This window comes from Cinclus cinclus, chromosome 7, assembly GCF_963662255.1.
Source record: "Cinclus cinclus chromosome 7, bCinCin1.1, whole genome shotgun sequence".
In the NCBI taxonomy this organism is placed as follows: Eukaryota; Metazoa; Chordata; class Aves; order Passeriformes; family Cinclidae; genus Cinclus; species Cinclus cinclus.
The window spans coordinates 29,464,581-29,476,661 of NC_085052.1; the positions used below are offsets into that span (position 1 = coordinate 29,464,581).

The 12,081-nt window shown below is 39.8% G+C and overlaps 1 protein-coding gene across 3 annotated transcripts in view; it reads right to left on the reverse strand.

The window, feature by feature from the left end:
* The window catches only part of ARID5B (AT-rich interaction domain 5B), a 114,582-nt gene that overhangs the window by 66,140 nt on the left and 36,361 nt on the right, over positions 1–12,081 (reverse strand). For 2 of the 3 annotated variants that reach the window (XM_062496522.1, XM_062496521.1), the window contains one exon: positions 2,126–2,356. In XM_062496522.1, the coding sequence (XP_062352506.1) occupies positions 2,126–2,356 (231 nt within the window). Of the gene's footprint in view, positions 1–2,125; positions 2,357–7,398; positions 7,468–12,081 lie in introns of all 3 variants that reach the window. The other variant, XM_062496520.1, reaches the window with a different exon arrangement.

A 12,081-nucleotide genomic window follows, 5' to 3' on the forward strand; every position in this document is an offset into this window, starting at 1 on the left:
AATTTACATGGTATCAATGTAAACTGTTTGTATAATGAAGTGTTGCACATTTTATTGTCCTGCCAGCGAAGAAAAAGATAAACTAGTACTTTGCCTGTTGTCTTCAACAAAGGTAGCATAATTGACACCATACATTTTGCAATACAGGTATGGAACCACATACTGGCCAGTTTTTTTCTGCTTAAAACAGTAGGGTTTGCAAGTTTTACTTCATTATTTTCATAGTAAGTACTTTTAAACAGTGTTTTTTGGAGATTTTTTTGCAGCTGTTTTTTTCGTGGGGACTTTTTAAAAGTCTGCTTCTTAAACCAAACTGGATTTTAAATACACATTCTTAATTTCTATGGCTAAGATTTCTGTGGCTCTGGTTGATAATGAGATAATTGCCTTGCAAAGGTCAAGAGAATGGCATAGCTTGCTTTCAGAGGCTGAACAAAGCACTTGCTATGGTTCACTAAGCATAGTTTCTGCATCACTCCACATCTCTTTGATTCATCTATTACTAATATTCCATGATACACTTGCATTATGGATCCAACTATTTCAACAAACCTGTAATCAAGGAATGACCCTGAATAAAATACTCCACAGAAAGCAGATGGTAGGCTCATCAAATGCCTTCAAGCCTAAAATAACCTTTCCCACATAAAAAGGAGAGTCAATTACAACTGAACTTTATATTCTGAGCTTGAGCTCAGAGTAAATAAAAACCAACACGATACTATTGTGTCATTGGACCAAACTTCCAGGGCATTAAATTAACTTTTTTCACCACCCCCACACAACTAACACTTTTATTCATTGTTCGCTCAAATCCCGTAATGTTTTGTTTGCGTGTGAGCAGACTTGACAGTTTGGGCTGGATTCTGAAAAATCTTGACAGTACAAAACTAAAACCAATCCCATCATGTGCTCCAGTGACACCACCACATGAGGAAGGAGCTCTTCTGCCTTTTGGGAATGGAGTGGCAGAGCACAGGAGCACATACCTTACAAAATGCCCCAAAATGCCACCAGATGAGTCAGGGTTTCTCTGTTGACACAACAATGCCTGAGGTGGGCACCCAGCTCAAAGCCAGTGCACTCGAGTTCAGAAAAACAGGTAAATGACTCTCCCATCAGAAACATTCCCTCTCAGTCTCATTATTAAATGTTTAAGGGCATCACCAGAATTTTTTTTCCTTCAGAGACCATGGAGCTTCCTTGCAGAGATGTGTGAGTCTTGCAAGCCAAGGTGTACTCACCACTATGCAGACTTGGCAAACAGCCACAGAACTCATCCATCTGGTGATATGGGGGATTAAACTTAATTCTGTACACTGCTAAACAAACTATACTCGTCCCATTACTGGGTGTCTACACAACATGCATTCTGCCACATATTCAACGCACACCTGCTGTCATTGGGATGACCTGACACCAAAAAAAAAATATCCCTTCGTGAAATCACCTGCTTGCTATCAGACATCAAATCGTGCAGTCTTTTCTCCCAGCTGTAAGGGGCTGTGCACTCCTTTAGAGCTGCAGAGTGTTCTCTGTGCCTGTTGAGTTAAGCGGTCACCTCCCAGAAGTACCTCTGCACTCATAAAATCAAGTTCCTAACAGTGGCAAAAGCCCATGTTGAACAAGCCCAAATTCCAAGATGACCAGAAACATGCCAGCTACAGCTGACAGTGGTACAGGGCCCTGGGAGCACAGCTCAAGAGTGCTCTGCAACAACACTGGGGTGTGCCAGGACTCTCTCCTATTTTGCATTTTTTAGCGTATTGCACCAACAATGACTTCAAAAACTTAACACACACCATAAAGCTACTGAAGACAGGTGAATGGTTAAGATACATGAACTTCAGACCCAGACAAGGTATCCTTACAGTCACTGTGCTACACTCTACTCTTGTAACATTATCTTTGACTGCCAACTCAAGTTGCAATACTGACATCACCAGCGGCCAGAAGCCTTCAGTCTTAGAGACGAAATAGCATATTTGGTACTGAACATTTAATCATAAATAGCATTGGTTCACTTCAAAAGAATCACATCTTCCCTTTGGAAATCAGTGGACACTTAAAAGAAGGAAAATGTCTTTACTTGTGAGAAAAAGAAAATAGCTGTAATGGGACTTACCAAACTCATCACATATACTTTCATTCTCTATTAGGGTAGGATGATCAAATGTATCCCGACAATAGAAGATTTGGGGCTTCTTGCTTGTTACTGCAATGCCTCCAAGGGCTAAAACAAACTGGTCTGTTAGTATTGAAGAGGGCTTGTCCTGAATGCGCTTTAACATGGAACGGTATCGACAGTACTGTGGGTAGCTGAGAATTAAAAGGTTTGAATCTTCGTCATCCTCACCTGAAAGAACAGAAAAAAAATACTCTTAGTATATCAGAAAAAAACAAGAGCTGTAACTCAAGTATTTTCAAAAAAGATAATTTTTTCTGAAATAAGTTCATCTTTTCTCAAGACCTAACTTTTACAGAACAGTGGGTCTTAAAAGAAAGGTTAAATATAGAAATTTGAAGAAAGTTTATTAAAATGGGTTATTTTCTTCCTTTCTGCTCTGTTTTCCCATATTTAATCACACCAACTACCTGGATAAGCAAGAAAACACTGCTGTGCAGAAGCTGGCCAAGGGCCTGAATCAAAGTGTTCTCCATACTTTGCCAATTTGGCTGCTTCAACAGAAATATTATCTGTAATTTTTACGTAGTTCCCCATATAGCTTTACTACAATCGTGTTTACAACAGCTAACATCTTTTAAAAATAATAATATACAAGCCTCAGAGCATACAGCAATTACCTCTCCTTAGAAGTACCTGATACTGGCAACTACCAAAGGACCTCTGGGCCAGGGAGGTGGGCTGATCTGACCAGGTCATTCAATCCCACTAGCTGGAAGCAACTTTCTTCACACTAACTGCAAATGCAGCAGGATTCAATAAAACTCCTACAGAGCACAAGCAAATGAATTTTCAAACAGCTTGTGCTGCTGGGCTCAAAATATAAAGCAGCCTAGACCTCAGAGCTTTCCATTCGTCCATGTTTTAGATGATATCGCATATGAAGGGGACAGATTTTGAAATATCACAATCAAGTGTCATCATATAACCAGAACGAAACCTCAGAGGAAAAAAAAAAACAACAAACAAACTCAACTAGGGATACAAACATGAGAAATTACTCATTTGCAGGTATGTAGCCAGTACTCAACAGCATTTCCTTTTATGCTCATTTATCTTCTCAGGTACGTAACTGAACATGGCTTTCCAGGCATGCCAATGAAGACAATGCAACACCATTCAGTTTGTATTTTCTGCTGTACTCTGATTACTGAGTAACTCAGCTATTTCTTCTGCCAGAGACACAATGTCTACTAGTTAATCCCACTACCAACCCTGAAATCACCATTCTTAACCCTAAAGTAAAAAAATCACTTCAGACATTGAAAGAAAAGTCAGATCAGTTCTTCCCAACTAAATATGATGGCACAACCCATCTGGATTCAAGTAAGGCAATGGAAATGTTGACACATAAAAGCCTAAATTTTAAGAAGTCTCTGGAAGCAGATATATCACCTAGAATGTCATCACTGCAGATGAAGGCAATGCTGTAGAAAAAAAAAAAATCAACGCGACAGACGGACTTGCCAAGCGCTGTCTTTACTAGCACAGCTCCTGAAAGTCATCGCTTTTAAAAACTCAGAACTCTCACCACTATCCTGACATAGGTGAGGAGGGAAAAAACAAAGGAGTCATACATATTGGTAAACAGCACTGACATTTCTTTCCTAAGAAAATAAAACTGATGGCCCTAAAACCTCTTCTGGCCAATAAGGATGTTGTCATGCTTTTCTTTGTTTCAACAAGTATCCCATAAGCCTACACACCAGCATGACTGAGCCAATTGCTCCTGGGAATAAGGTTCTCTCTTCTTTATTAGGGAACTCCAAAAATCAGATCAGGAACACTGTTCCAGGAATTAATAAGCACATGATCCATCCTTTAGCTCCTCTGAGAGTTTCATGTACACCTGCTTGACGGTTATTACTACTTTATACCTTTGTGTAGATAGCAGTGAGCTGAATCTGTTGATCTGACAGCACCTTTCTTAGGCCAGGATGTGGTCAGCTTTTTAAATAGCATGTATATAAATATATGTCCCACGTGCCTTTGTAGTAAACCATTCATTTCTAGACAAATGTGCTGCAAGTCCCTGCGAAGAATTACACAAACTCTGTACCCCTGACAACTGACGACTTAAACCCCCTGGCATAAATTAAAATCAAGTAACTTTTACAGGATCACTTTCATACATGCTTGTGCAATTCCAGTGAGTACTTTGCCATGCATTTGTCTCCTTTCCTTTTTTTTTCTCCAGGTTCAATAGATACATCTAAGAATGAACAAAGGCTGAATAAACTGAAAATTTGTTTAGTGAAACACAAACACAGTGTTCCTGGAACACAGATTTTTCTTCAACCCTGCCCACGTGAGAAAAGAGAAATCAAAGTAGACCAATCCCTAGTAAAATGCAAGGCCAACGCAGAACTACTATTTGCTTTTATCAAAATTTCACACGTGCCATTTCGTGGTGGACTTAGTGAATGCTGCAAGTATTTTTCAGAAATATGATATCAGAAAGAGTTCACTCTTAGGAGAAGCAAAGCCCAAAATGCAGATCACATTCCATTAATATTAAGAAAAGCAGCACGACTTCTAAAAACATACAACTGAGATATTAGGAAACCGAGATGCTCTGTTTCTGTGTATCATTTTAGATTCAACAGACAGAACATGGTAAAAGAGAATACCTACAGTATTCTGCTTGTGAGGCTCAACTGAAATGACTCTAATCCTATGCTTACATCATAATTGTGTGGTTTAATAACCCTCTCCAAAGTCAACTTTTCATTTATTTTTTATATTTCAGGGCTGAAAACAGAGAAACTGTAATTAGGAAGCAAGGTTCCACCCCTGCCTTCTGAGCAGTGCCTATATCTGCAGAGATACACAATGCAACAGTTCCCTTTGTAAGGGGTAAAGAGAGCTGGGATTTGGCACAGCCTGGCATTTATGTTGGATTACATGTTCCTCAAGTTGTCTTTGTAAGTAAGAGATGCATGAAATGCCAAACACAATGAATCTATGCAAGAACTGACTTTTCAAATCAGCACAACCATTTTTAATATGTAAGGCAAGACAATTAAATGCCCCAGAAGAAAAAAAAAGTAAAGCCTGTTAAAAAGGACGAATTCCTAACAAATCCATCTAGAGCCAGAACTATTTACAGAGAGAGCAGAAAAAAACCCCTCTAACATGCTTTTTGTTTGCTTGTTTCAGAAACATCAGCCTATAATGTTATTGCTAGCTGCCATAATCTGCCCTCAACATCAGTAAGCATTATTTCTCTTTAAAAAGACCTTCACACCAGGATTTTATAGAGCTTGATGGAAAAACTATGCATGTTCCTTCCTGTACCTAATTACCTCAGCTGCAAAAGCTGCCAAGTATTTTGCCCTTTAGTTCTTTTAATCGTATTAGTGCAAATGCATTTGGATGCCAACAGAAACAAACATTTTAAGATTTTTTTCTTAAAAGATTCCAAATATGTATGAGGCTGGTGCTATGAAAGCACACTCCACTTCTTCCCAGAAAGCGCAGTTATTCTTGCAGAAGAAATATGAATCTGTGCCTCTTGTAAGACTAAATGTCTAGTTTCGACCCAATTTAAGTAAAATAATGTCAATATTAATTGCTCTCACAATGATTTATGCTACCTTCTGTTACTTTATTACATTAGACATTTCTTTCTCTAAGCTTTATACTTTTTGCAGTCCTCCTAGCAACCACATAAAGGCTGAGTACTAACTTTATGCACTTGGCACCCTTCCAGGCTCGACTGTTATTGATAATTATATTGAAGTTTCAATTTAATTGCTACTCTGTTGTGACACAGAATATTTTTTGTAATTAGGCTTTTCCCATTTTCTGTCCATTCATTTTTTGTCTTACTGAAAATGACTTTTTCAGTCGCCCCCAGAAAACACAAGCAGAACAATGACACAGATAAGGGTCGGTACATCTGTTACTATCATTAACAACTCAGTAACGTGAAGGGAAAAAAAAAATTAAATGGAAAAAAAGGTAAATATTTCTCAGAAGGTAAATTTCTTTTCAGTTCAAGTGTTCTTTTTCTTCTTACAGTTACTCAGTGATTTCCTGTTCTAATTACAAGACACTATACAGAAAGTAATTTTTAAAAAGGAAATGTACCAGCACAGGAGGCTAAGCAGAATCACTTGCTTGGTACGGTTTGAGACTGCAAACTTTTACACCTCTTATCAATTCTCTGCTCTACCTCTGTTCAATATGTTCTACCACATATCTACCATTTCTTCTGAGGCAGTTAACAAAAATGTATACATCAAAGGGAAAACACACTTGCAGTTAAACTGCAGGCAAAGGGGAAAAAAAACCCAAAAAACTATTTTTTCCTCCTCCGTGTAGCTGGTAAGTTGGAGGCAAGCCAAGCCTCGGAGTGGTAAATATTAAAAAGTACAAAAAAATGTGGAAAAAAGGAAGGCAAGAAAAAAAAAAAAGCTGCAGGCTTGATTAAAAAGCCAAAGAAGAGATATTCAGTTCTAGATCTAAATGAATAAGCCACAAACTATTTCATAAAAACATACTGTGACGTAAATTACACATCAGTATTGCACTGTTGTGGTAATTTTGAGAAATGGCTTGTACTGTAAGTCAGCTGGTAAAACCCCACCCTTAATGATTTTGTAATTCTCCATACAGCAATCAACTGGAGCAATCGTGAAATTGCCAAGAAGGAAAACAGACAGAGCTGTAGAGAGTTTGTAATAAAAAGATAATGTACTTTTAACATAACAGAAGTAGAAGATTGGTTTTATTAACTAAAAAAATTACTTAAAAGGTCCCAGGCTTGCCATTTGTTTTGATGAATGTTGACACAGATCTTCGCAAGATAAAGCAATGGAAGTACCAGGGGAACCAGATAAAATGGGACAATGCTTTGGAGTGTGGGTAGCAAATTGAGCAAGGGAGCTATCTGGAATATAGAGAGAAAATGAAGGAAGTTGCAGGGTTCTGTCCATCAGCCTCCTCTCCCACACAGTGCCCTGGCTCCTCCACCTTCTTTCATAACCCTCTGTTACTAAGGGGGTCCCCCAGTGGATTCACATATCATAATTAGTTTATAATTGCTTGTATGCATGGCTTTGACCATTATCATCAATATGCAGGCGATACAGAGGTAATGGAGGATGCATCTGGACGTCTGGAGGGACTGGTGCAGGGCTGAATGAACACGGCTCTGACCCCTGTGATGGGAGGTCTCCTGACTATTGCAGGGCAGTGTGCTCACTGACCTCCCAAGACCCTCCAGCTGTTAAGATCTAGTTCTCCTTCTCTTGTTCTGCTCCTCTGGCAATGACTTTCTGCAGTACAGGCATGAGAACACAGGTGTAGATGAAGCAAAGATGTGTAGCTCACCCTTCAAAACCAGTATCTGCAGGTCAGACAGGCTCTACACAGCTCAGAGCTGCCTGTTCTAATAAAAACCCAAAGAAAGAGAGCACTTTTCAGCAGACAGAAATGAACCTACCACACAACTGCCTGAAAATCCTGAATCTCTCGAAAGGTCCAAAAGCAACAGAAACAGCGAAACAATGAAAGAATAACCACAAAGAGGAATAAGAAACTGGGCCTTTATGACCTCAAAATCTCTAAGAGTACTGATGCAATGAGAACACCTTCCCATATCATAGTCCAGCTATAACCTCCCAAACTTCCAAGATAACTGCAGGTGGCCAAGCAGCAATGAGAGTCATCACCTACACCTCTGGGGAGTCCTGTGCAGGAAAGGATAGCTCTCGATGGGAACATTATGCCTGGCTCCTGCCTGACCACTTCTCACCCTGAATTCTTTGCGCAGACACAAGGCTGAGAACCACAGCAGGAATTGACGCCCCACATAAGAGTCTGCTGTGGACTAGGAGCAACAATTGAGGGGTTCAAGAAGGTGCATCGTGGTCACAAAGTATGCTCCAGCACACCGATCCAGCCTCTCTTCAGTGGTGAGGAAAGGCTTCTCAAACACAGCTCTTCCAACCCACTCTGCCTTTTCATTCCCACGGCCTTTATCCACACTAGTAAAGACACTTGGTGTGCCTCAGCAGGCTAATTAATCACAAGAGCTAAAAATATTAATCTAAGAATCATATTTCTCTCACAGATAAATGCAAATACAGTAATGATTCAGCCACATGAGATGGGACAGGAACTTAGTGGTTTTGGTTTTAAATAAATTTGGGTAAATTACTGACACAAGGGGGATACCTCTTTGTAGGCAGGACCCATGCTACTCATCACTGCTTTGAGAACCTCCCTCTATTTGAATGCTAATGCAATCAAGAACAAAGGCAATGTGTTGCAGGATAGAACACAGTGATTACATTTATGTTTACCAGATAATGATGTTGTTAACAAGTTGCCTGTAATCCAAACGTGGACGTTTGTTTGCCTGCCTGCTTCTGCTTTTAAATTGAGCAAAAGGCAAAAGTCATTTCTGCCAATAGTGAGAATAAAATGTACAGCCTTTCTGCCTGTGTCAGATATTTCTCCCCTTTTAAGGAGGAGACAGAGCTAATTCTCAGAATTTCATGCCACTTCCCCAGCCCTTCTGTCACAGTGCCAGCAGAACATCAGCCTTTCAAAGAATTCCTAAGCTTAGTTTAACATTTGAAAGAAAGAGAATACTTACAAATCTACTGGAGATTGAAATTCAATTGAACAGCAGTACAGTCATTAAAAAAAAGAAAAAAAAAGACAGCATCATCTAATACATACTTTAAGCACACGGTTGAAAAACATTTCACACTTGGTTATTTGGATCAGAGTTGTTCTACTCCTATTTAGAGGTGACAAACCCTATGACGACTGAAGTATGCCCATATAATCAAATATTCTACAATATTTATCTCGCCAAATCACTCGAAATTCAAATCCTAAATCCAATTTTTGAAGACAAAGGAAATTTATTATGAAAAAGTTCTCAAGCAGGTATTCCACATCCTTTTTCAGATCCTAATCCTACATTCAGCTCCTCATAACTGCAGCTCCAACCTTGCGCTCCCAGGATGCTCCTGCACTTTGGGAAGTGCCTCATAAATCTTAAAAGATGTTTCTAGACTCAAAAGAAGAGTGACTGACACTCGTCATTTTCAGCTTTTATATAACCCTTCCATCCACAGGCCTCAAACTGCTTTATGCAGATGAGTAAAAAATTATTATCCCCATTACACAGAGAGAGAAACTGAGACAGAGAGAGCTTAAAGGATTTATTCTACAGCATCAAGCAATTTAGAGTACAAGGGAGAGAGCAAAGACGCAGGCAGAAATTCTTGTTGGGAAATTTCTGGGTAAGTGAGAGATCCCTAAGTTTCCTCAAAAGGGAAGTGACTGTCTCTGGTCGACCCAGGCAGCCTGCCTCCACCAGAGATGGGCATGGACCAGGGGGCTCCGTGCTGAGGCTTCTCTCTTACCAGTGACCATCTTCTCTGTCCCACACAATTCCAGTCACTCCTTCATTCTGTTCAGCTGCTGCCCAGCCACGATTATCTTCCCCTCCACAAAGGGTCTGCAGAGCAGCAGCTCACTCTCCTGCTGAAGGCAGGTGCCTTGACAGCAGCTGGAGGAACCCAAGAAAAGCAAGCTAACACTGAGGATGTGGCTGTGGCATCGCCTCCCTGCCTCCCAAGATTTCCTTCTCTCCTTACTCTTCAGATCACAAGCGTGGGCCAGCCCATGTCCAAACAGCTATGGATGGCTACAGAAAACCGCTCTGGCTTTAAAAGGTTTTTAAACTGCCCTATTAACTTTCTAAAGCAGATGGGGTTGGGGGAAGGGAGAGATTGATGGTAGAATGGAGCACATGCTGCCTGTCCTCTTGAATGTTCTGGGTCATGCAGACCATTCAGGTTGAATGTGCATCAGCTTTAAAACAAGTATTTATCCTGGTTGTCGTGGTTACTGATAAGTAGCCTTAATTCTGCTGATAACAAAAAGAAGAAAGATTTAAAAAGGGGAGGGGAGCTGAAAACATAATTTGGCAATATGATAAAGCCAACAAGAGGAATTAAATCACATTAAACAAGCCAATCGTATTATAAATGGCTCTACCTCTGTATTTGCTTTTAAATCATCTAAGGCTCTAACATGGCAGCTGCTTCAGTTTTAACAAACAAACAGTAAAAATCCCTTTTAATAACGAAAGAAAATAATGATATACTTTCCTTTAGCTGAAGTCAAACGTAATTTAATTTTTCCTGAGGTGAGATTTGCACAGGGAACAATCAGATAATAAGTGTTATCATTCCCACAGACAAAACTGAACCAGCACTTTGCAATTCAAAGCGCTATTTAATGCACTGTTTTCTGCAATCTCTGAACACCATCCAAAATACCACTGAACTACTCTTCAGTACTTACACATAGAGCCTGATCCTGCAAATTCTTGAGCATGGGAGTTATGTCATGAACACAAGTACTACAGCTGAGGTTGAAGTCATACATTCCCTACAACACCTTTGTGGTGGGGGTGGGGGGAATGGTCACATCCTCACATCCACTCACTTTACCTACAACCCCTTCTCATCCTCTGTATTAGTATTACTGCTTATATGATCACGCGTCCTGGTCCCACTTTCTGATGCGTAGCACTGTCGAGAGAAAATACTGGAGAATGAAAACCTCTACTCTGGTGGAGAAACATGCAACTAGAGCCCCTGGCAAGACAGTGGCACACATTTTTACAGCAATGATAATTAACCATTGGAACAATGACCTCAAAGACGTAACAGATTCCCCAACGCAGTGCTCAGGACTGAACTGTTTCTTCCTCAAGATATTCTCTGGACTGATGAATTTTAATCTCATGGTCTTTGTTTCCTGTGCTGAAGAAGCCCATGACAAATCCATACTTGTGTAGCATGAAAAACTGAAAAGAAGTTGAAAGCTACTGAGAGTTAAAGTGAGTTACTGGGTTGAATATCAGACTAACCAGGTCTTCTGTCAGCTCCTCTCTCTTTCACCCCTACACGCCATTCAAACATAAATGACAGACAAGGAAACACAGCTCTACTTATAAGGGACTGATTCATCACCTCTTCCTTGCAGCAGAATCAACTGCCTTTATTTTCACTGCACCCAGAAGTCAAAAGCCTTATTTTGGTGTCTCATATGAGGCTCTTTCATTATTATTGTGAAAATTCAGAGGAACTGCACCCTCTTCGAAATAGCAGTGGCAGAAGCTGCCGGTCCCAGAGCTGTGACATGAGGGGTGGAGGGTGGAAATGGTCCAGTGATTTAAACAGTCAAGCCCTGCTTTTGACATTTATGCCCTCTTTGAAACCCTTAATGAAGTAACAACCCTATTAATTCTTGCAGGGTATTTAATACACATAAAAACTGCATTATCTACTATTTACAATTTACTACACACAAGCAGTATCTTACTCTGTATAAAAATAACAAGCTCACTGTAACCCTCCCCTCCCCAACCATACTGCTGATTTGTTTGACACATGGAGAAGTGAGAATAATTACATTTTACTGAGTGAGTCTCATTACACTGATTTAAGTAAGACTTCCAAAGCTGTAAAAATATGCTTTTCAATTTCATTTGTTTTTAGCATTTCACTATGAAGACAGTTCGTAAAGGCTTCAAAAATTATCACCAACATAGATAAAAATTGTACCCTGCTCATGTGGACATTTGACAGAGGGATAATAGGGTCTAGAAACACCACAGTCAGATGTTGCTTTTCTGTTTAATGTTTCCTTCTGTGCCAAACATAATATAACAGACAAGTGTTAGAGAGACGTGCAGGGGGAGTCTGAATAGAGAGCTTTAAAAGAGGTCCTTAATAGAGAAGCTGTATGCTTAGTCTTCAACAATATTCAATAGCAATTTATTTGCAGCCATTTTCTCATGTAACCTTTCACACAGGAGCAGATAAGATAGAGCACAACACAATTTGTCAACTGCCAGA